Genomic DNA, 26,324 nt, shown 5'->3' on the forward strand with positions numbered 1-26,324 from the left:
CAGAAAAATGCTGTCAGAAGCCCTGACCTACATTTATAACTTCAGTTCTATTGTGATCCACAAAATGTTATCTTGCTTGCACTGCTTCCAGTACGTTACCATGTGTGTTAAATTTGTTGTCCAATCAGATTTCAGCTTCTGTGTGTTTATAATGCAATGTAATCAGCCCAGGGCCTTCAGAATTAGGAGTGCTGGCCCATGTCACTGAAATTCTATTAGCAATGGGTTTTTTTTAACTAATCAGATTTCAGATTTGCCTCACAAGGCCAGCTAGCAGGCATACATCTTTTTTTATGTTTATGTCTGAAAGCTTATGCCGAACACCCGGAGTTATGCAGTGCACTTGAATGTCCCATCACATGAACAGCATAGCACTCAATTGAGAAGAATACTGAATATTCTGTGCGTGTTAGATGAACAAATAGTGAGTGTGTGTGTGTGTATATTTCTTACATGCAGTATAAGTCAGCCCAGGAGGGGGTCCTGTTGTGCACTTGTTCAAGACCAGCGCTAATGACGAGTTGTGAGTGTGATGCATTTTATTAACTTTTTTAATGTTTTTCTCATGTCCTAGATAAATATTCATTCTGAAGTGCTTCAGATGAAGTCGTAATGTAGAGGTTTGGAGTACTTGTGTACTGGAAGCAGCTCTAAATTCATTCATTTTCTACCGCCTTTTCCTCACGAGGGTCGCGGGGGTGCTGGAGCCTATCCCAGCTGTCTTCGGGCAAGGGGCGGTGGGGTACACCCTGGACTGGTCGCCAGCCAATCACAGGGCACATATAGACAAACAACCATTCACACTCACATTCATACCTATGGACAATTTGGAGTCGCTAATTAACCTAGCATGTTTTTGGAATGTGGGAGGAAACCGGAGTACCCGGAGAAAACCCACGCATGCACGGGGAGAACATGCAAACTCCACACAGAGATGGCCGAGGGTGGAATCGAACCCTGGTCTCCTAGCTGTGAGGTCTGCGCGCTAACCACTAGACCGCCATGCCGCGCAGCTCTAAATACGGAATAATATTTATACGGAATATAAATATTATATTTCAGTCGTTTGTATGGTCTCGCATTCCAATAAGGTACACAAACATACAGTAGTAACTGAGGAACTAATGAAGACCTGATGAGTAGTGGTTCGGGTATGGGTTAGGTAGGTTCGTTCCTCATTAACGACTGTATTTGCGTGTACCTTATTGTAAAGAATCTGTATTATTTTCATATGATGCAAACAAACATTCTCACGGTGAAGTTGGTGCTGAACAAACATTTCATTTTATTTAATTGTGTATTGTTTGTATTGTTTTTGTGTATGTTTTCAATTATCGCGCAATTATTTCTTCCACTATCCTCTCACTAATTAAGGCAAGCAGAATGATTTATCTCCTATTTGGAGTCTGCATCCTCTGTGACCTCCCTGAAGGTTCATGCTGTCTTAAGTAGTTTTGAAGCGCATTACCATTGATTAATTAATTACAAGTCTAAATAATGCATGGGGAAGTGACTGCTCCAAGGAGAGTACCTGGAAACTTGTACGTATCATTCCGTAAGTTATTTTTAATGCAGGAAGATCGTTTATACAAGCTCGGGTGCACACTTTCCTGATTATGAGTGTCGGGGATGTTCCTGAGATTTGCTCTCATGCCTTTTTTTTTGTCTTTGCTGTAATGTCCTCATTGCTCTTTTCCGGCGTCTCAGTTGCAAGTTTATCGATTTGAAAGATGTTTTGCTTCCATTGCATAATATGATCTGGAGGCTGGAGCCTCTCAAAAACACACACCTTGCATATTGTTCAACATGTTGTTCTCACTGAGGAATGATAGGCACGGCTAAACCGCAAAGACCACGGGGTGTTTATTGGAAGCAGGCAGTAATGCAAAATCTTAAAACTCTATAAATAACTTTTTTTTTTTTTGCTTGGACAATGATTTGGACGGCATGAAACAATGGACAGAGACATGTAGCTGTATTTGACCACATGGTATTTACTGTATGAACAACTATAGTGCACAACACAACCAATGTTGTAATAGTGGTAAGAGCATTAATACCTCTGATGAGCTTAGTGTACGACAACAGTACGGCACATGTAACAAATAGCAGCAGTAAAGATACTTGAACTCCATTACAGGGCTACCTTAGTTGTGATTTTTTATTTGTTCCCGAAAGGTCGGTCCAAAACAAATACGAACGCCAAATCAATGTTTACCATAAGAAATAATGCAATCCAATTAATCTGCATCAGACACCCAAAAATATTAATGCGAAACACATTTTATCCTGAATAATTACACATTTTACATGCAGGAAACCATGCTAAATCATTTAATTGATATATTTAAAGTTAGTTAAAGCTTTAGCTTCGCACTGGAAACCAAATTATGCAAAAGCCCAGGTTTAACTGTATATTACTTTTAGAGATGGAGACTATAGGAGACTCTTGGGTTAACTGAGTCAAGGCATTCATGGGAGCACTTACAGTAATACTGCCAAAAAGCTTACATGCAAGCTCTTAAAGGGGACCTATGATGCTTTTTTTAACCCATGAATGTAGTTAGAATGTTGTATTCTGGTGTTAAACCATGCCAAAGTTTCAGATAATCAGGTTTGCACAGTTGGAAGTGGTTTCAAAAGAAGTTTGGGATGGCCTGGCTGTGACTTTTTTTATATGGGCATGCTCGGGTACAAGTCATCCTCCATTAGACTTTGTTGATGTTTTTAAAACCCAACTTAAATCGTTTTTATTTCGTAAGGCTGATGTGTCCGCTGTTTTATTTTTGGGTTCTCTTAAACTGTATATATATATATATATATATATATATATATATATATATATATATATTGTTTTTTACTGTTATATTGTTCAAATTTTTATTTTGATTGTGAAGCAATTTGTGAACCCCACTCTGCTGCGCTGTTTTGTCATGGGAGTGTGACTAATCACAGCAGAGTGGGCCGTGGGTGGTATAAATTAAAACACACCGTTTGGAAAATTCAAGGAAATACAGCTGTCGGTGCAGATTCTGGAAGAACTAGAATGCTTTCGGTGCGGGTTATTGTGTGTAGCAGCTCTATAGGAGTCCACAACTCAATACAAAGGACCAAAAATGAGCATAATAGGTCCCCTTTAAGGGAATAGATGAAAAGTGGATGGCCCGGCTGTGACTTTTTTAAATGGGCGTGCCCGGGTACAAGCCATCCTCCATTAGACTATTTTGATGTTTTTAAAACCCAACTTAAATCGTTTTTATTTCATAAGCGACCCTCGTGAGGATAAGCGGTAGAAAATGAATGAATGAAAGGCCTTCTGATTGGGCTGATGTGTCCACTGTTTTATTTTTGGGCTCTCTTAAACTGCGTATATGTTGTTTTTTACTGTTATATTGTTCAAATTTTCATTTTGACCCCCACTCTGCTGCGCTGTTTTGTCTGGGGAGTCTGACTAATCACAGCAGAGTGGGCTGTGGGTGGTATGAAAATTCAAGGAAATACAGCCGTAGGTACAGATTCTGGAAGAACTAGAAAGCTTTCGGTGCAGGTTATTGTGTGTAGCTGCTCTATAGGAGTCCACAACTCAATACAAAGGGCCGAAAATGAGCATAATAGGTCCCCTTTAAGGACATGAATGCAAAGTGGTTATTGGCGTTGCAATTAACTGGTTGTTCGGAGGACAGAGATGTGTGTCTTGGGCATGTGGCTTCACAATAAAGGCCATTCATTGCCATCTACTGCCTCATTTTTGTCCTTGCCCACCCATGCTGATGACAGAAATGGCTACTTGCCACATTGTAGTCAGGCCAACATAAACACAGCACTTTGCTCATGTTGGCAGTTCAATCTAAACCTGTTATGTTAGCAAAGTTACAGCCTGATTGTCCCGGTGTACTTAATGAAGTGTCTGTTGTTAAAGTTCAGCAACAGCTGCCGTGTTGTTGTGTAGGGAGATGTTAGGAGTGAGCCCAGCACACAGCAGGTCCAGCTGGAGCCGCATACAAGCTCAGCATGATGTTGTGACCGTGATGTAAGAACGCATCTTGGTGAATGTAGGTCACAGTCTTAACCAGGGTAGTTATGTCTGAAAAATGATGAATTTCTGTGACGTAGCCGCAGCCTAGTTTCAGCTGCTTCCCGCTTGTCGACAGGATGAAGAAGAAGAAGAAGAGGGGGGAGTGAGGGAAAGCGAGGGGCCGGTGGGAGGGAGCTTGATGAAGCCGGGAGGGAATGAAAGGAGATGAAGGACCACCCTTATCGAGCAGCCATTCTCTGTGAGCCTACCGAAGGGGCCTTCTCACACACACACCATCACCAGCCAGCCAATCAGAGCGCCCGCATCCTTGAGCCATCCTCCCTCGTGCGACTGCTCATCCATGCCTCAGCGGCTCACATTTGAGCTGATGAGGTCTGAAACAAGGCTGTGGACCGCCTGAACACCAAAACGTGCCTTTTTTCAAAGTATTAATGACACCTTTTAATTCGACATGCAGTTTTTCTTCGGCTGCATGGATGCTGAGACAGACACACAGTCTGGGTAGCCTTTTATTTGAACAGGTGAATCACTTCTTTTTGCATCCTCTGGACTTTTCATTCTGTGTGTTTTTTTTTTCCTCGAGCTGAATGTGGCGAGGGCTTATAACGAGGCTCGGTGGTGATGTTTTCCGGAAAAGTGACAAACAAAGGAGCAGGATTGAAGTGATTGAAAAGAGGCCATGAGATCTAGGAGAAAGACCAGGATGGTGTCCACCTGTTCACCATGCACCAGCAGAAGGTCAGGTTGGATTTCCATTATCTTTGGTTACCTGGGCGTGCATCAGTTGTCATGTATTGTATACTGTGTCTATGGCTACCTTGGATAGTATTGTTATTATTTAAGTGACCGCTCGAATTGACTATTGACTAACTTGACATTATTCTTTATTGTGTTGAGGTATTTGTTGTAATGCAATATTACTAAAAATATTCATATTGTCTCCCTCAAATTTGGCCCGCCCTTCACGTTGTTTGTGTTTTATGGATTATGCATGACAAGCAGTAGAACCAGCGTACTTCTGGTTTCGATCTCATCTGCAGCCTGTCTAGGCAGCAAACCAGTTGGCCCACAATTGTTGTCGCCCTCTGCTGGTAGAGTCTTGCAGTACATTCACAGCTCAGTTGCTTCTAGCCTGTGTTCTTGTAGTCCGCTCGCCGTTTTAAATGATCCACATGTGACGTCTATTAATACATTCATGTATCCGTGTACTGCTGAGTCATCACCAGGCCTCTGGTGTAATTCACCTCAGTTCATCAGCAAATCAGTCCTGCTGATGACGCTAATGTTGATGTCTTCTGCCCCATCAGGGCGAGAGTTAATGCACTTTGATTTTTGCATACAAGCAGTCTTATCCACGGGGATGAAGATGGCGGAGAGCCGTCATGAATCACATTTCTCTAGGTTAGATCTACATTGTGTTTAAGGATTGTAGATCCATCCATTCTTGGTGCCTTTGTTGTACAACGTCTATCTCTCAGCTGCCTGGCTTTCCTCATAGACATGATAAATTTCCACCTCAGTTGCTGCAGAGACTGTGGAGTCTTCTGCATATCTGGCCTCCACCTTGTAAGAGAAAATAGTGCAAAATATCCTTATTACACATTTGTGACAATATTCACACACTCTGCATCTCATTAAACCATACATTTGTGGCTACTTAATTAAAAAAAAAAATGAAAGGCCCATATTATCGTATTTTTTCATTGTCTCAGAGGTCCCGTAATTGTCTCTTGGTCAAAATCTAGCTTTGATGCTGGAGTTGTAGTAAACCCAATGATAACACACCGTTCTGCGTGCACGTCGTCCATCTTTTACATGTGCTTGTCCAACGTAATAGATGCTATATACAACGGAACGTCGGGTTTTGTCATTCATTCGTTCCAAAATATCAGACGAAAACCAAAATTAATCCATTATTCCAGATGGCCAAAAATACATTTCATAGAGAATAACTGATTCCCGATTTCTTTCAGAAATAAAATTTCTGGTATTAGCGACTCTATTTGACCCCATGGTGGGTTATTTAGTTGTCGCATTTGATATAAAATGGATGCACGGTGAGTTAGCAATGCGTAGGGCGCTTCGTCTGGTTAGCCTATTAGCTCATAGCTGTAGCCGACTGACACATAATGTACATACAGTCATCCCTTGTTTACCACGTCTAATTGGTTCCAGACGCGACCATAAGTGGATTTAGGAATCAATATATTGAATATTTTCATTATAAATATTATAAGTGCATGAAAAATACATTACGTGTATTCACTTCCTGTATTCCTATACTGTATGTTTTTTTAATACATATAAAAGTGATAAGGTAATGTAACAATATGGTGACATCACAAGCATAATAAATAGAAATCTTATGTAATAATCAGTGTAATAATAAATAGAGATGAAACATAACAAAAACTTTCGCAGACATCAACAGCTCGTATTGTTTCTTGAATTCACTCATTGTATTGTTTGATTTCCTTATTCAAGCTGTACCATAGTTTGATTCCACATCCTGAAATGCTGTGGGTTTTTAGAGTTGTTGTTACTTTTTCCCTGAGAGTATATTTCTTCTCTCTTGTAGAAAAGTATTGTTTGACATTTTTGTTGTTAGCATTATGCATTATTTTAACTGTTGAGCCTTTTGAGACATGAGCCAATTTGACACCACATTGCGCAGGCTACGAAATGACTCCAGGGACAAAAGACGGCTGCCACTTGCATAGCAAGCTCCCGAGCCAACTAGTTAGCATAGCCACATTACATATTCTGAACTACAGAACACGTGCAAAGCCAAAAAAAACTACCACTTCCACACCTAACAAGAGGAGAACCTTATTTAAGCCTGGTTCAGTTCTCAGCAGCCAGTCTCCATGAAGTCAAATCTCCACAATTAAAAATTCCCGGCTCCTTGTGGGAAAACCGTGATACAGTGAGGCCGCATGATCAGAACCGCCATGTCGGGAGGGACAACTGTATTTCAAAGCTTTATTTAAGATTTTTAGGACTTGCTCATCTTGCCAGGAGCGGGTCAGAGGTGGTATACCATGTCCATGAGGAAGGTAGTTTTTCCTTCAGAACATCGGGAAAATCTGGAACTTCAAATGCCAAAGTTTGACGACCTCGTCACTCCACAAGGGGAGAACAAAGTGAGGAAGATGGTAGCTTTTTCTCATGTTTGGTACTCATAAACAGGCTCATTTAAAGGCTCCATTATACTTAGTAGGGAACCTTTAGATCGGCCAAAACAAATGAAAGAAATGTCACCTTTACACAAAGATCACTTTGGGGCTAAGAGGGTAGGAAAACATGGCAATGACTGATGGAATCAAGTGTTACTGCCAAAATGGATGGCGTGTTTACAGCGGAGTGATGAGTGATTCACGATGCATGTGGGCACTTAGTATTGAGTCACCGAAGTGAAAGGGCTGTGTTAATTTGTACTGTACATACAAGGAAACACACACAAAACGCATGTCATTCATTGTGTGTGACATCTCACTCAGAGATGAGTGAAAATTGCTTTTTCACAAATGTCATGCGATTCGAGACATTTGAATCTGTTAGAATATATTCTGAATAAAGGACTCTGTGCCTCACTGGAAGACTTTTTCATCATGCTTTCAAAATATGAATCAGCCAAAGCCTCTCATTTACATTTTTTGTACCTTCACTGATAGGCCAAGCAAAAGAAGTGGAAGCAACTGATGTGGAAACCTCAAAGGTAGGCTATAATGACACTCCATATATGAGTATTAGTCATGTGATGCAGGTTTTTCAGCATTTTACAGTTGTTGAAGTAATGCTATACACGGGCCCACCGTTAGAGGGAGCTGTTGTGATGGTCAGTTATCACCTTTGGCACCTCTGTCAGTGTTGTTTTCTGCAAGATGGGCACCGGTTGGCAGCACTAAAAGGTCAATTGTACGCTCACTAGTACTTTTGTACTGTGATGTATGGCAACTATTAAGCAGCACAGACAAGTCACACACATGAACATTCTGTCGAGGTCTACTTCAGAGGTTTATGTAATCGCCAATTTCCCTGCAGTGTGAAGGCTTTCAGGATGAGGCCTTGTTGCTTTGTCTCTGCAAGTGACGTGGATCAGTCACGGCAGACTCAAAATAGCTCGAGTGGCGTCCTTGTTGGGTGAGCTTTGTGACTGATAATGGCATAGCAACCAAATCAAGACACATTTATAAGTCGGTGTTTGCGTCTCTTTGGGGTTGAGGATTTAGGTTTGGTGGCATCAGTACAGGTCCTCCATGTGGACTGGGGTGGGGGATCCAAATGTGGGCCTGAACCGATGAGTAGGAGGAGCGGGCCAATAGTGTTCCATCTTGGCCTGTATCCACATCAACTTTGGAAACACTGTGTGTTCATTCTACTTCATTATCACCATTGCCTTATCGGAGGATGATACACTACTATTATAAGTTTGTGACATCAAGAATGCTGTTGTAGTGAGAACTGAGTATCAAAGATGGTAGATACTTCCGCAAAGTACTTGTATTTTGGCATATTCATACAAGAAGCGCCCCGCCCCGCCCCACTTTTAGTCCTGTTTTAGCTCTGAATAAACGTTTGGATATTGTATTTTAATGTATCTTTTACTCTGTTTTTACTCAACTCCATTTTTATTTATTTTTGTCTACTGTAAAGAGTCTTTGAGTACTCTGAAAAGCGCTATACAAATAAAATGTATTACTATTACCATTAAGTACACGTAAAAAACAATTCAAGAGATTGTTTAACCAATTAAAGTTTGAAAAATTTATCAAATTACCATATTTTCCGGACTATAAGTTGCACTGTTTTTCATAGGTTGGCTGTTCCTGCGACTTATACTCCAGAGCGACTTATAAATAAAAAAAATGTTTATGTAACAAACACTGGACACCTTTTCTGTTCATGTTTATATTTTTGTGTAGCTGAATAATTGTGTTGGCATATCCTACATCTATTTAGCCTGTTCTCTATTCTTTTATTGTTGACTTCCAAGAGGACGTAATGTCTGTTTTGGTCAAGTAGTTTGGAAAATAAATTACCCGCGAAAAATGCGACTTAAACTCTAGTGCGACTTATGTATGGTTTTTCTCTACCCAATTATGCATTTTTGGCCTTGTGCGACTTATACTCCGGAGCGACTTATATTCCAGAAAATACGATATTACTTTTTTGAATGTATTATGCATAATACAAGAATATTTTGTGCCCTATTATATCATTTCTAAATTTTATTTTATATGACTCGAACAATGTATTTTCTTCATGTTCAAGATATGGCCTTTTTGAAAATATAGTATTTAAATATAGTAACATTTAACAAAAGGATAGCATGCTTAGGGCTGCAGGGTGAACAAGTGGGTAGCACGCAGGCCACACAGCTAGGAGACCCGGGTTCGATTCCCTGCACAGGCATCTCTGTGTGGAGTTTGCATGTTCTCCCCGTGCATGCGTGGGTTTTCTCCGGGTACTCCGGTTTCCTCCCACATTCCAAAAACATGCTAGGTTAATTGGCGACTCCAAATTGTCCATAGGTATGAATGTGAGTGTGAATGGTTGTTTGTCTATATGTGCCCTGTGATTGGCTGGCGACCAGTCCAGGGTGTACCCCGCCTCTTGCGTGAAGATAGCTGGGATAGGCTCCAGCAACCCTGCAGTAGAAAATGGATGGATGGATAATATGCTAAGTGATATTTTGTGTCGTGACATGAGTTACTTTTTTTGTATTTTTTTTTTTTTTACTGTGGTGTAGAGTATTGGCGAAGGAGCTCAAGGTCATGATGTGATGAGTCACTGATGTGCTGCATAACAGCTTGAGCTGCAGGTGAAGACTGTAAACATGGTGGCATTGTGTGGCTTTGCACTTCGGTCAGAGTGTGTTCCTGAAACATGCATATTATTACTGAATCTAAAACAAAATGTTTTTTTCATCGCTTTTGTCATGATTTTCTGCACGCACTGAAACTGGACTTGGATTTGTCTCTGTATTTAAAAAGAAGCTTTTTAAATAATCTTTTTACACTTTTGCGTCGCAAGCGTCAGGGACCTCCCATGTACAAAAATAGACAAGAGAAAAAAAAGGAGCAAAATTTGTTATTTCCATCTGTTGTGCCTGGGCAGGCGAACAAACACAGTAAACCAGCTATTAGTATCATCCATACAAACAAACTATTGGCCTGTCGCCCACCCCCCACACACACATTCCCAGCATTGATCCTGAAAAACAGAACAAAGTAATACAAAATATATTTAAATGAGTGGTGAATCATCCGAATGTGTTCCTTTCTTTCATAACTAAAGCAACATAATTATACAATATGCACTACTGCGATTGGCTGGCGACCAATCCAGGGTGTACCAGACAGCTGGGATAGGCTCCAGCATAACTGCAACCCTAGTGAGGATAAGCGGCACAGAAAATGGATGGATAATATGCAGTAGAGCCACACCTTTGATTTTAAGTCTTCATGGCTTGTCCACCCCCCCCCCTGCAGTGACCCCACTGCCAGCATGACGTCGATGCGCCCATCATGGTCTTGGATCAACATTTCCAGTGACTGTTGTAGTTGTTAGATTCGATGCAGCCAAAGAGCCCTCCCCTTTCTCTCTTCAATTGCCACTGTTCACTAGCGACTGAAGCTAACTGTCTCAATGCACGATCCAGGGTGAAGTCCTGAATATGCCTCACCACTTATGAAACACATTTTAATATAACATATCTTTTGTGACCAAAAGCAGTTCCAAGCATAAAAATGTCTAAGTGAACTGAAACTGCACAGCAACCAAGCGGTTGGCACGCAGGCCTCACAGCTAGGAGACCCAAGTTCAATCCCACCCTCAGCCATCTCTGTGTGGAGTTTGCATGTTCTCCCCGTGCATGTGTGGGTTTTCTCCGGGTACTCCGGTTTCCTCCCACATTCCAAAAACATGCTAGGTTAATTGGCGAATCCATTTGTCCATAGTTATGAATGTGAGTGTGAATGGTTGTTTGTCTATATGTGCCCTGTGATTGGCTGGCCACCAGTCCAGGGTGTACCCCGCCTCTCGCCCGAAGACAGCTGGGATAGGCTCCAGCACCCCCTGCGACCCTCGTGAGGATAAGCGATAGAAAACGAATGAATGAATGAATGAATGAATGAACTGAAACACAAATACAAGGTATTTAGAAGATGCATTCAAAGACGTTGTGAACATCTGTAGTATTCTACACTGGTATACTGGTCATTACAGCAACACAGTCTTATTTTCTCATGTTTGCTATACTATCTTCTATTGGCAAATATGAGGGTGACTATGCGGGTTATGTACAGTGAAGAAAATAAGTATTTGAACACCCTGCTATTTTGCTATTTCTCCCACTTAGAAATCATGGAGGGGTCTGAAATTTTCATCGTAGGTGCATGTCCACTGTGAGAGAGATAAACTAAAAAGAAAAATCCAGAAATCACAATGCATGATTTTTTAACAATTTATTTGTGTGATACAGCTGCAAATAAGTATTTGAACACCTGTGTATCATCTAGAATTCTGACCCTGAAAGACCTGTTAGTCTGCCCATTAGAAGTCCACCTGCACTCCATGTATCATCCTGAATCAGATGCACCTGTTTGAGGTCGTTAGCTGCATAAAGACACCTGTCCACCCCATACAATCAGTAAGACTTTAACTTGTAACATGGCGAAGACCAAAGAGCTGTCCAAAGACACCAGAGACAAAATTGTACACCTCCACAAGGCTGGAAAGGGCTACGGAGCAATTACCAAGCAGCTTGGTGAAAAAAGGTCCACTGTTGGAGCTATCATTAGAAAATGGAAGAAGCTAAACATGACGGTCAATCTCAATCGGAGTGGAGCCCCATGCAAGATATCACCTCGTGGGGTCTCAATGATTCTAAGAAAGGTGAGGAATCAGCCCAGAACTACACGACAGGACTTGGTCAATGACCTGAAAAGAGCTGGGACCACCGTTTCCAAGGTTACTGTAGGTAATACACTAAGACGTCATGATGTGAAATCATGCATGGCACGAAAGGTTCCCCTGCTTAAACCAGCACATGTCAAGGCCCGTCTTAAGTTTGCATATGACCATTTGGATGATACAGAGGAGTCATGGGAGAAAGTTTTATGGTCAGATGAGACCAAAATAGAACTTTTTGGTCATAATTCCAATAAGCGTGTTTGGAGGAAGAAGAATGAAGAGTACAATCCGAAGAACACCATCCCTACTGTGAAGCATGGGGGTGGTAGCATCATGCTTTGGGGGTGTTTTTCTGCACATGGGACAGGACGAGTGCACTGCATTAAAGAGAGGATGACTGGGGCCGTGTATTGTGAGATTTTGGGGAACAACCTCCTTCCCTCTGTCAGAGCATTGAAGATGGGTCGTGGCTGGGTCTTCCAACACGACAACGACCCGAAGCACACAGCCAGGAAAACCAAGGAGTGGCTCCGTAAGAAGCATATCAAGGTTCTAGCATGGCCCAGCCAGTCTCCAGACCTGAACCCAATCGAAAATCTTTGGAGGGAGCTCAAACTCCGTGTTTCTCAGCGACAGCCCAGAAACCTGACTGATCTAGAGAAGATCTGTGTGGAGGAGTGGGCCAAGATCCCTCCTGCAGTGTGTGCAAACCTGGTGAAAAACTACAGGAAACGTTTGACCTCTGTAATAGCAAACAAAGGCTACTGTACCAAATATTAACATTCATTTTCTCAGGTGTTCAAATACTTATTTGCAGCTGTATCACACAAATAAATTGTTAAAAAATCATGCATTGTGATTTCTGGATTTTTCTTTTTAGTTTATCTCTCTCACAGTGGACATGCACCTACGATGAAAATTTCAGACCCCTCCATGATTTCTAAGTGGGAGAAATAGCAAAATAGCAGGGTGTTCAAATACTTATTTTCTTCACTGTATATCTAGTGGGCTCTAGTAAATGTTAAAAATTGTCTTTACGAGATCGAAAACGAGTCCAGTAAACAGCGATAAACGAGGGATTTTACTGTATTGTTGTGCATAGCATTCAGCAGTAGAGATTAAGCTACTGTAACTGTCTATAGGTCTTTAATCCCATGTGGACCATTGGTGTCTAAAATAATCCTGATAATCCAAATTTCCACCTCCTCTGTCTCTTCTTCTTATTCTGTCTCTTTTGGTGTTACAGCAATTCCGATGTGTGTTGTCTATTTTCATCCGACTTGCTGCTGAAGCAGGAAGTAGGATGATGTGTTTTTTTTTTAAAATGAGAGCTTTGATGTCAGCGCTTTGTTCTTTTATTCATGCAACATGTGGCCGTCACACGGCAGGCCATCTGGATTTGACTTTTACCATTTTTTGTGAAATGGACCTATTGAGTATTTACTTTCTTACTCTGTCATGCATCGTCACAGACATATGTTGTCATGTGTGTGTGTGTGTGTGTGTGTGTGTGTGTGTGTACGCGCATCCCCACTGTGCATTCTCTCCCAGCTGTGTGCCCTGAGAGTGCAGATTATCCCCGGATGCTCGGTTTGACAATAAACAAAAGAGTCACATGACCGCCCGTTTCTCCCTCGGGGTAGACGATGCATGTGGAAATCACCTGACTTTCCCTCGTCCAATCCTGCAAAAGCAGCATTTGGAGGGATTAATCCAGATTATCTGACAATGCTATTTTTAGGAATACATGAAAAAAGCAATCTGTGGGCCATATTGGGGTTTAATGAATGCTAAAAAAGTAGGTGATGCTGAAATAATTATGGAAGGCAGCATGTCAAAGTCCAATTAAACCACACTAGGACACTTTGAAGCAAAATGTGGCAGTAACAGCCGTTAGGGGGCGGCAGTGAGAAAACAACTCTTGACTCTTCTAAGGAGGAGCTGTCCATTCAGCACCGCTTTGAGCTCCACATCACATGCAGGGTACATGACAAAGAGGGACCTGCATTCAAACTGGTCAATCTTTAGCGGACATGACCATATTTCTGTTTTCATATCACGGTCTACTTATGCATGCATATTAGCAAAGGCAGCCAGGTCGTTGACAAAAGTGTACCCTGATTGCAGCATTTTTACTTAGTTAGTGTGCCTCGCACCACGAGGTGGACACCAGATGGACGCCGCACGAGACGACCTGCAGCGTTCTCGCTTACTTATATTCTCTCGCTGCGTCACGCTGCCATCTTGTCCTCCTTGCCTTTTTTTCCCCCCTGCTGTCTCACAGCAGACTAGCAGAACAGGACCGTGGCCTTGTGTGTGCTCTGTAGAGATTGAGAGTGGGAGAGTGAGGACACTGGTTGCAGCAGCCGCTGGTTTCAATCTGCACTTCTTTAGCCGGCAAACTCATCTGCTGGCTTTTCACACTGGCTTTTTAATGCCTGTTACAACTTGTGACAGGGTTGTGTTACTGCAAGGTCACACATCACATCACCATGTTAAATGAATGCAAATACATATCACCAGCAAATGCATCTGCACTGTAGTGAAACATTTGTTTACAATAAACAAAAGCCGTGATGAAGTGAAAAGTTGCAGTTAAAAACGTTGCTTGTCATGCAAATAATAAAGCCAGGTTGACATTTTCTAAACTAGCAATAAGTTGGCCACATCAAGCCTGCAAATTTTGTAGGATTTTGTACAAAAACTGGCTTATTGGTTCATTTAAAACCTCAATGTAAAATAATTTTACAAAATTAAGTGCCTCACTGCTTGTGAAATATTGAGAAATACAGCGCTGAGATGGACATTAAAAAAACGTTTTTAAAAATCCAAAAAACAAATAAGGAATAAAAACCGGGATATAGCTTTCCCACTTTTGTAGAGATACTCAATTGTAAAACCAGTGGACAGTGATCGATGATATAATAATCATTATTATATTATTAATTAGCCTATTATTATTACTATCATTATTCTTCTATTGATTATTACTACTACTACTACTAATAGTAGTAGTAGGCTAGTATTAGCCTGCTTATTGGCTTGCTTATTAGCCTGCTTTTGCCCTATTATATGAAATTTGTCAGATTTTTTTTGTTAAAAAAAATCCATTAAAAATATCGAATTATTTAGGGGGACTTAAGAACATTTTATGGGGGCTGAACCCCCCTTAAAATAGGCCTAATGACGCCACTACAGCGCACCATGCCTTCTGCATGTTGTCAAGTGCATTGCCGTGTTTTCTCTGATATTGTAAACTATTTTCACCAAACAGCAATTTGAGACACACATTTGTTATGATTTTAGACATGAACACAATCATTTAACAGGAAATCACATAATGTTATATGTCTTTCATAACACTTATACTCAAACCTCAATTTTGTTTTCAGAAATTCCTTCTAAAGGGTCAGACAAAAACCAGAATGTACAAAAACTGTCTCGACTCTGGCTGGTTGTAAAAGTGCCGGAAATAAATCCTAATGAAAACAAATCCAATTAATCTGATCTAGATAAACCAAAATATTAACAAAAATACATTTTCTAGGGAATAATTCTACTTTTAGATGGATGGAAGTAATTGTTGATGTTGACTTCCCATACATTGTGGCGAGATGTGTCAATTTCTGTCCTTGTGCTGGCACACGTAAATTACTTTGGCCCAATGGTGGTCTATTTAGCAGTCGCACTCTGTAAAAAAATTATAGAGTGTAAATATAGAGTGCAAACAGACTCCTATGTTACTTGCAAAATAGTACAAAAAGTCTGACTGCATTAAGGAAGTGAGGCATTAGGTATGGGAAAAACTGTTGATTTTTGTTAATACTTGGGTTGTTTATATTGTTTATTTTTCTATATTGTGTATTTTGTACTGCTTAACTGACTCTGTACTCTTGCTGCTGTGCAATACAAATTTCCCCACTGAGGGACGAATAAAGGCATATCTTAATCTTAAGGCATATCTTAGTATGGCTATCGCACAAAATAAATTTGGCTGCAGAATATCACTTAAAATATGTCTACACCGACCATAAATTGTGCATGTTTATTTATGTATAAAATATAAAAAATGCACCAATGAAGTACTTTACGTGTTCAAAACACCATGCAATGCCGCCAATGCCTTTATAAATAATAATAATAATAATAATAATTATAACGTAAAGGCCCAACATTGGATTATACTGATTAAATGTTCATTTATATGACAGTGAAGATGCTTAAACAATTAAAAAGGTCTGTCATTTAACTAGCATTGGTGCATTAGCTCCACCAGCTGCTAGCTAATGAGTGTCAAGAGGACTTTAAAGTCTTTTTTTGTCAGTGACAGCTTCTATTAAAGCCTATGCCCTTTCTGACCGAGAGCTTAAACAAGTACTGATTCACTGGGCAGTGTGTTAAGGTTAATCCCTTGCAAATATAGCTTGGTAAACATGATGCCAGCTAGAGATTGGTGAAAATGTTTGTTTTAAACAAAATGGCATCACTTTGTGAAGTCTGCATGGGATGACATTATGTGAGATTAACAGTGTCGCCTGCAGGAGTCCTACACAAAGGAGACAGGTCCCTCACTTAATACCCTTCTCATAGATATAGATGGGGGGGGGGGGGGGGGTTGGGCGTCATAGAGGTTGAGTTGTCCGGCGGCTACAATCAGTGCTCCGGTCCTGCACTCCGGGTCAGCCGGGCTTATCTTGCGAGGAAGAGAAAGGGAGCCATCTAGGGAAGTGGACAGAGACAGAAGGAGAGAGGGAGGAGGTAGGGGGTGAAAGGAGGGGGGAGCTTTCCTGCGCCTGCTCACTGCGAGCACAGCAAGTGCAGCTTTCATCCGCAGAGGAGGCTGAGGGAGAGACAGGGAACGAGGGAACGTTACAGGGATCAACCCTGCTGGTGTGCAATTCTTAGCTCCTCTGTTTTGTGCTGCATCGGGAATGTCGCAGACGCTGCCGGGTCACCTGCTTTTCTTCTGGAAAAACTGAAAAAAATGTGATTTTTTTTTTTGTTTGTTTTTGGCACACGCGCCCAGCACTGCGGCACCTCCATCACACAAGTGAAGGAATGTAGCAGGTAGCGTCTCCTCCTGGATTTTGGTCCTGTCCGTGCATTTGCTCCTTCTCTGTGCATGGGCAGTGAGGATTCAGGAGGCTGTCAGTCAGCATGCAGCCGCATCAACGGGCAGCCCGGTGCCCACAACACGCTATGGACATTAAACACTCCTCGTTGTACTAATGAAAAGCTTCAAGCTCGCCTGGTAAGAATAGACATGATAAAGAGCGTTTGTCTGTTTGTCTGTTCATCTTGTGGTTATGCAGTTGTGTCACGAATGCATAGCACAGCCCAGACACAGTCTAGACTCTGTTGCTTTAAAGGGTTAACAGCCATACCATTCAGAAAGCCTGTCATGCCCTATTTTTGTGACGTTTTTTCAGCATGTATGTGAGGGCAGCAGCTTGTCCTCCAAGCATGTCAACCATGTGTGTGCTGGCTGTTGGGCTGTGACCTCGCTCCGCTCGCCTCTGGTGGGCTCAATGTGAGCACGGAGCAACTGAGGAGAGGCGCTCACGTGGCTTGTTAGAGAGGGGGAAAAAAACTTAAAAAATAATAAAATAATAGCAGGCACATGGTTTCCCCCCCCCCCACCCCTCCCCCGACCCGTCAGCCTGTCCCACATGGACGCACATGCCGGCCTCCGTCCAGGTGGCTCACTCTTTTTCCGCATGCAATCATCCCTCGCTCTTCCAGCTGCCCTCCTTTCTGTCATCATCTCCTCCCTCTTGTTTGTTTACACTCCTCCTCCTCTTCCTCTTCTTCTTTGCGTGATATTTTTAGAGACAAATGACAGAGCACTGCAGGAGGGAAAGAAACGATGGGAAACCAAGCAGTTTGGGCAACGTGCATCTGGCTTGATTGTGTCTCTCGGCAGAAGTCAGCTGGGATAGGCTTCAGCATAAGATACGCGGTACAGAAAACGAATGGATGGGTTGTTTTTCCACTACTTTAGTCTGCCCTGATAGGCACATGTGGAAGCTTCCCCTTAGCCTTCTTTGTATACACGGAGGCTGACCTGTCTGTCTGCTTGGGCTATAGTTAGCATGCCATGCTGTTACATAACCTTGTGTACAGTATCTCACAAAAATGACTGCAAACCCCACATCCATTCAGCATCCATTTTATTTTAGCACGGACAATACGATGCAAAGTATTCCTGGATAGGATTGTGTACAGTTAGCAACTGACTCAACACTCAGCCATTATGGTGTAAACACACGCAACACAAAGGAGTAGCAAGGTATTTCTGTATTGTCTACAGCCAAGCATGCAGACAATACATGCTTTACGGGATTGTCCAGGGCTGCATGAGTGCCGCCCATACTGAGGGTAAACTGAAGTGCAACGGAATAGGACAGAAAATTTCTCCAAAATGACAAATGCATTGTTGCAAAGGTACGTTGCATAAACCTCAGTCCCTGAAGCCTTAAAGGGGACCTATTATGCTAATTTCCGGCTCTTTGTATTGAGTTGTGGACTCATAGAGCAACTATACACTATAACCCGCATAGAAAGCTTTCTAGATCTTCCAGATTCCAGTACTTCTTTCTGCAGTGTTTTCATGGATTTCCTGCTTTCCGCCCAAACGGTCTGTTTAAGGCATGCTGACTCCGTTGTGATTGGTTGCACTCCCGAGGACTTCTGGATATGTAGGGTAATCTGCAGCCCATGTAAGGAAGTCTGGATTGTATTGGATTGAGTGTGCAGAGCCATTCAAAACTTCTTTTGAGGGCCCACATCCAAATGCATAAACCTCATTATCTGGCGCGTTGACATCGTTTAACACGAGAGTACAACATTTATAGGTTGGAAAAGTGGAAAAAGCATCATGGGTCCCCTTTAAGAACTGCACTGGACAATGACTTGACAGCCCCATAGCCTTTTGCTCCTTGGCTAGCGCTACTCAACTAAACTCTCAATCAGCGGGGTATGTGCAGTGATGACCTGCAGTATGATCACTGCTCCACTGTTCCAAGAATGCTAACACCCTTTACTAAACAATTTTGCGATATAAATAGTGGATATTGTTTGCAAATGTGCGGGAATGGCAATGGGAAGATGTAGTGTGCTTCAGTGGTGCCAGAAACTCATTATAACACACTGATTATGTTCTGTGCTACTCTGTGGCCTCAACGGCGTAATCTTACATTTGGCAAAACCATGCGAGCATACGACCTCCAGGTCATTCCTTTAAACGATGCTTAATCGTTGCCACAATTGGGCGGCACGAATGTATTGAAGGATTCATTGTGAGCCAAGTGGCATTTCTTCAATGCCCCACATAGGGCAGTCCATCCACTTTGATGTTTGAACTTGATAATATGACATTTGCTGTGACTTTCAATCTGCTCATAGACCCTCGCTGTGCACGCAGCAGCTGTAGCAACAGCCAGGCTAACACCCTTCACATGATACTGTGGACAAGCTGCAGAAGTGGACCGTGTGTGCAGATTGACACACATTAATGTTGTTTATGCATATGCTGATTTAGGGATTTGTTGTTTATGATATGACACTCCTGCAAGAGTGTTAGCTTGGAGAATGTGCAAGTGAATGCACCTGTCCACATTAGCATTATAAAATAAGTATGGAAGGTGCTTGTCACGGTTGTTCTTCCAAAACAGCATTGAACCTCACTGTACACGTGCCATTCAGTTAGCCTAATAAAGGTGTTAGCGCCCTGTGTACCGTATACATTATACAGGTTTTCTACTGTGTGCACTTGAGAGCGTATTGGTGCACATAAGCAAAACATCAAAACCATGTGGAAACTTCCCCTGACGTGCATAAAAAGGCTTCAGATCCTCACAAGCAAGCCAGAAACATCCTCAGGACTGTTCTCTCTGATCTATTTTAGACTCCTATCTAACTGGAGCCCCCCCCCCGCCCCTCTGCAGCCTTTAAGATATTAGAGAGAAGGAAAAGACCCGTCTTTAATAAGGATTCCAGGCTGGCTTCTCAAGCAATAAAAGTGCAAAAGTGCTGATTGAAGTTTGTCTATTGTGGTTGAGAGATGGTTCCAACAAATAATGAGGAGAGACTCGGTTGCTGCAAATGCTTGGAAGGCAACTGCAGCTTTAAAGATAAAGCACTGCATCACCCGGCTGGGCCACAGTGGACTTTCCCTTCAGGGTTTTTGCAGCAAAAGAGGACATTCATTTTTCTTTTCCCGGCCACCTCTGTTCATCTTTTCCTGACTCGTTCTCTTTTTCACTCCTCTTTTTTTGTTTTAATACCGCATTATGCCCGCATGCAATTTGTCATCACCACCACACCGGACCAAAGTGTTGTTGTCACATGAGGGGACATAATGGATGGCAGCAGCGTTATCAATTGGTATTTATGAAAGCATTCTCCTGAGAAAGCCGGCAGTGCGAGTCCAGCACCTTATGATGGAAGAGGTGGTTCTAAATTAGCAGGAAGGAAACACCAGTATAGTGTATGCACACCAATAGTGAATATGACACTGGAGTTAATTACATAGGCATTTATTGACCCTCGGACCCTTAGTTGCCGGGTGAATTTGATGCTAAATTGGTCACAAATTTACCAACTTCAATTTAATTAAATTGAATTAAGACACCACAACCTCCTTGGCACCTGTTCATATCACACTGTTCTTATGAGAAAGAAAATGTAGTCTAAATAACACACTGATCACTTCTTTTAATCTTCCTTTTGGTTAATAGGAGTTCCATTCCCCACCGCGGTGTCACTTGTTTCAGCCCTGCAGATCGTCTGCAGATGGCAGCAGCTGAGTCCCTCTGGGCTTTATTCCGGTTGCCAACTTCCTGTCCCCCCCTTCTGACATTGAGTCCTGAGGTAACCTCATCAGGTCCCTAATTAAAATCTGTATTTTATTTTAAGAGCAAGGCACTGAGGATCGGGCATAGGTTTTTGTGGCGATGAGGGGCCAGAGAAATGAGCCATTCTCATTACCTTGATTATGATTGGGTGACACTACTGGGGATCGGGTTTTTTTCATTGTAGCATGTCAACTGATAGGAGAGTGACTGAGCTGTACTAAACTGTATATATATGTGTGTGTGTATAACAATGCATATATATATATATATATATATATATATATATATATATATATATATACATACACTCACACACATGGAGAATGACGTTAGACTGGCCCCAGCAAAGTGTGCTTAAAGTCTTCCTAACCATCTAATCAAGTGTGAAAGTGAATGCAGCATCATCCTCCCCTCACTCACGCACACAAACTCTCCACTTCAGTGACGGAGAACATGAATGGCTTGACAGGCTGCCATGGTTACCGCACGGCAAAGGCACAGTCAGACATTTCCCAGCCATGTCCAGGCGTCGGTCCATTAGTGTTGCTAAGACAACTTCTTTTCAAGCTTGATCTTTTCAAGTGTTTTTTTTTTTACCAAGCTTTTTTGGAGACACGTTCCCCTTTCATATTTCATATCATGAGCAGAATAAACCATCTATTTTCTATACCGCTTATCACATATGGACAATTTGGAGTGGCCAATTAACCTAGCATGTGGGAGGAAACCGGAGTACCCGGAGAAAACCCACGCATGCACCGGGAGAACATGCAAACTCCACACAGAGATAGTCCTGGGTGGAATTGAACTTGGGTTTCCTAGCTGTGTGGCCTGCGCGCTAACCACTCGTAGCACCGTGCAGCAGAATAACCATCATAAACAAGTGACGCCCCTGTTTTAACCACATAATTTGATGTGTTTTTGCTGGGAACATGTGACACAACCACAAGTTTTAGGGAAATCAGTGGTGTAGTTTTGGCTTAATCCGGCCAAGCAACTAACGATACATTTTGTGCTTGGCGGAGGTAATGACGTCAAATCCTGCTTGAACAAGACACGCAAATCACATAAAAATACCACAAAAGTCTAGAAGAAAAAGCCAAGTCAATTTTGTCGTGGTGATGTATGAAATGGTCATGAGAACAGGCTCCTGGTGCAGCAGCTGCCCTCAAGTAGGTCAGTTGTTGTGTGGCAGTGCAGGCTCATGTAGCCGCATAGTGGTGGGGGGGGGGGGCTCAATGGACCAACTTGCTTTGTCGTACTATTTTATGGTGAAATAACATAGCTGGAAGTTCTGGTGATAAGAACATGGAGGCTTTTTACCCCTACTAATATTGACTGGCTGCGGGAATGACTTATTACCCAGTCCCACTAGTCTCACTTTGAGATAGATGGTAGCAATGCACGTTGGATCGTATTTTCTTGTTATTCATGGCCCCCCCACTGCACATTTCAACGTCTATGTTCCTTAAGGGTCAATTATAGAGCACAGTTTGTGAGTTACGGGTTTGTAAAGGGACATTGTTTTATTGGTTAGACAGAAAAAGGTTGTAATGTACCGCATGTTCCTCTGTGCATTGCATTGGTGAGTTCCTTATTGTTCCATTGGGCAAAGCACTATGTAGTATTGTTTGGTAACTTTAATGAATGACCACAAGCACTTTGTTTCACCCAGTTGATGAAATAGACAAGTATGATTACAATAAAATATATAATTACTAAACAACTATAATGATGTAATGTTCACTAAATACGATAATATTTTAGAATACAGGACAGTTTTATTTGAATCTTGAGTTTTGTTTTTTATGGTATAAATGTACCATATTTTCTGGACTATAAGTTTTTTTATATATAATATTATTTGTATATACACTACCGCTCAAAAGTTTGGGATGACATGCAAATATTTTTTCCCCAAAAAAAAAACAAATTTTCATGCATTTCACAAACATTTTTATCTGTTTCACAAACAATTAAAATGAATCAGATGATTTTCAAAGAAGGATGTACATTTTTGCATAGAGGCCTACTATCAACAACTGTCAGTCCTCTGCATCAATCTCCTGGTATGGCTGCTAATCCAAGCTAATCCATCATTTTATAAGGCTAATAGATGATTAGAAAAGCCATCTAAAAATCGAAACTAAAACTAAAATCTCTTACCATGCTGTTAACTACTCCCTTCAGAGAGCAAGAGAGTGTGTAGTTTAAGACAAAGATGCCTCACAGCTGCACTAAATAGTAGCCATCAAACACCAGTGTCAGTATCAACAGTGAAGCGGCGACTTCAGGATGCTGGACTTCATAGCAGGACTGCCAAGAAAAAGCCATATCTCAGACTGGACAAAAACATTTCCAAGTCATCCCAAATTTTGGAGCGGTAGTGTATATTAAATTCCAATAAAGTTGCATAATGTCCCATAGCAGACACCACATAGATTAAATATTTGCATACCAATTAATGTCTATTATTTGAATGACCATATCATGCCCATCCCTAATCCTTACCGATCATGCGCTGTTTGCAGCATCACCTCAAAGCAAGAAGTGAGATTTTAGACGGGGCTGGGAAATGTAAAGTGACCTGAATGCCGATGATGTCAGCCCCTCCATTCATGAAGCGCATGAATAATTGAGAACGCGGCAGGCAGGCTGCAGCAACACCCACAGGAGGAGGCAGAAAGCAACCAGAGAGACATTGTCATTCTTCCTCCATCCATTGTACGAGCAGATATTGTGAGAGAAGAAGCGCAACCATTGGACGCCAGCGGATGAGAAGGATGAGAAGGGAACATGGAAGCTTGCTTCATGGAGCCTCTCAGCATCTATGAGACAAAAGAGAGGATAAAACCAGATGACGTGTGTTTTTTTTTCTCACATTTTTCTCCCGGCATGTTCCTACATCCATCTCCTCTTTTCTCCGCCTCCTCCTCTCCATCGCTGCTGCATGAATGAAGCCGCTTGAACGGGGCTGATTGAGCGGCTCTCCACATGGCGACAACCAGGTTAGAGCCCATTTAGACAAATCAACATGTGCTATTTAGGATGGACCCCCCCAGACCCCCCAGCGCCTCTTCTTTGGCAGGTGGTGTTCAGGGCGATGTAAGCTGGTTATTAGGAGATCAGAGCTGGCCAGGGAAGATCAGTGGCTCTAAGCCTACTAAAGAAAATCTCCCTCCCTGCCTGCCTTCCTCGTCCATCTTCTCTCCGTTCGTTCTCGCGGAAAGACAGCGGCGAGCCATCCGTGTTGGGATGATTCGCTGGGTGAACAGCTCGTTACTGGGGCTGACCTACGAGGACATGGTGGTGTTTGAGTGCGTGAGCGTGGCCAACGAGGGCTGTCGCTGCCTGGAGGGCTGCTACGGCGACGTGTTGAGAGACCGAATCTTTCACCAGCGGTATGGCCAGATGTCTGTGGATGCCTGGGTGTGGTTGGGTAGCTGGAGTTATATAATGTGAACATGGAGTCGAATGCGATTGATGGTAGTGAATGCCAATGGAAAAGCATTGCATATTCTGCTGTTATGTTGCTTTTCCGCCCTCATGCCTGCCCGCTTTATGCTGCCTGGGGTCGTACTTGGCGTTGCAGACCATTCACGGCCACAAGACAAGGTCTTTTTTTGCTGTTTTTTTTTCTAAGCGTCAGCAAAAATGTGTAAACAAACAAAGAATGGTCTGGATGGGGGTATTGTGGAACGGAACATTTGTGGACCGCTTGAGCCAGTGGGATTTAAGGGCTTTAGAGAGACGGTAACAAAGTGGCACAAACAAGCAAGCATGCATGCTTGTTTTCCCTTTTTCTTTTTTCTTGACCTATTTGGGATTTGAGTGTGACATGCAAGGAAGGGGTCGTGTGTGATGGACGCCTCAAAGTTCAGAGTCCACTGTGCGGGTGGTGTCCAGCATGTAGATCAGTTTGGACCACCAGGATGCATCCAAGCACAAATGTGATTTTAGTTCAGTTGTTCTCAACTGATTTGGCGGAGGTACTCACCCTTAGCATTAATGACAAGTGGCAACCTATGGTGCATTTTTCGACTAAAATATCGCAAGTTTGAGTTTGAGGTTTCATTTTTATCCACAAACTCGAAATTATCTGAACAAAAAGTGTCTGTAGAGGTTTTCTATTCTGCTCCTGCAGAAGTTTGGCTAGCTCAGCAGACTCTCAGATTATTTCCAGATTATTTCTGTTTCCAGAAATTAAGCAGATACAAAATTGTTTCTCAACAACATTCAATGTAAACGATATTGAATTTTGCATGGTGATTTCAAACAACTAAGATAATATATGCCTTTATTCGTCCCTCAGTGGGGAAATTTGCATTGCACAGCAGCAAGAGAACAGAATCAGTTAAGCAGTACAAAATACACAATATAAAAATGAACTATTATATACTATTATAAATAAAGTATTAACAAATTAACAATTTTATCCAGGGTTATATACAAATACAGTTTGCAAGGTAATATAAAATATGAAATGAAATACACTACCGCTCAAAACTTTGGGATCACTTGCAAATGTCTTTTTTCCAAAGAAAAAAAAAATTATCATACATTTCACAAACATTTTTTTTCCATTTCACAAACATTTTTATCCATTTCACAAACAATTAAAATTAATCAGATGATTTTCAAAGAAGGATGTACATTTTTGCATAGAGGCCTACTATCAACAACTGTCAGTCCTCTGCATCAATCTCCTGGTATGGCTGCTAATCCAAGTTCATCATTTTATAAGGCTAATAGATGATTAGAAAAACCATCTAAAAATCTAAACTAAAACTAAAATCTCTTACCATGCTGTTAACCACTCCCCTCAGAGAGCAGCACAAACTGGGTCTAACAAGGACAGAAAAACGATGCACAACTGTGCAAGAGAGTGTGTAGTTTAAGACAAAGATGCCTCACAGCTGCACTAAATAGTAGCCATCAAACACCAGTGTCAGTATCAACAGTGAAGCGGCGACTTCAGGATGCTGGACTTCATAGCAGGACTGCCAAGAAAAAGCCATATCTCAGACTGGACAAAACAACAAGTGATCCCAATAGTATAGCAATAGTGTATATGACCAGTATATACACTATGAGATCTTGCTCGTGAATTAAATATGAGGCATTATAAAAAAAAATACTGCACTTAGAACTTAATATATTGCACTTGCAATATAAGCTTGATCAGATATTGCACAAGATGCATGTTCCACTGAAACTGTATAACATATGTATAGTGGAAACAAAGCATAAACAGTAAACAAGCCTGGCATATTCAGCATCTTAGTGGCAGTAGACGGCTAACAAACGTTGTTGGTCTTATATGACAATGGGTTTCAAATAGCCCTACGGAGACCTGGCACCACCCAAAGAAGAACAGATAGACGACAGGATCCCTTCCCTTCAGAATAAAAGTGCAAGATTAGTTTTCTAGCTTTTTTTTGTCCATGAAAAGACCCACGACCCACCAATTGAGAATCATTGCTTTAATTAATACCCCGAACACACCATTAGGGACA

The 26,324-nt window shown here is 41.9% G+C and overlaps 1 protein-coding gene across 16 annotated transcripts in view; it reads left to right on the forward strand.

The window, feature by feature from the left end:
- LOC131134244 (protein Aster-B) overlaps positions 1-26,324 on the forward strand; it is a 53,868-nt gene that overhangs the window by 810 nt on the left and 26,734 nt on the right. For 5 of the 16 annotated variants that reach the window (XM_078792835.1, XM_078792837.1, XM_078792841.1 and 2 more), the window contains exon 1: positions 23,893-24,209. The exons of 2 other annotated variants lie outside the window; for them this stretch is intronic. In XM_078792835.1, the coding sequence (XP_078648961.1) occupies positions 24,064-24,209 (146 nt within the window). In that variant the 5' untranslated portion in view covers positions 23,893-24,063. Of the gene's footprint in view, positions 1-4,277; positions 4,775-7,710; positions 7,755-16,758; positions 17,205-23,302; positions 23,817-23,891; positions 24,210-26,324 lie in introns of those variants that run through there. 9 more of the 16 variants (XM_078792834.1, XM_078792838.1, XM_078792836.1 and 6 more) reach the window with 6 other exon arrangements.

The sequence above is a fragment of the Doryrhamphus excisus genome, linkage group LG8 (assembly GCF_037039965.1).
Source record: "Doryrhamphus excisus strain RoL-2023G ecotype Guam linkage group LG8, RoL_Dexc_Guam_v1.1, whole genome shotgun sequence".
Classification (NCBI taxonomy): Eukaryota; Metazoa; Chordata; class Actinopteri; order Syngnathiformes; family Syngnathidae; genus Doryrhamphus; species Doryrhamphus excisus.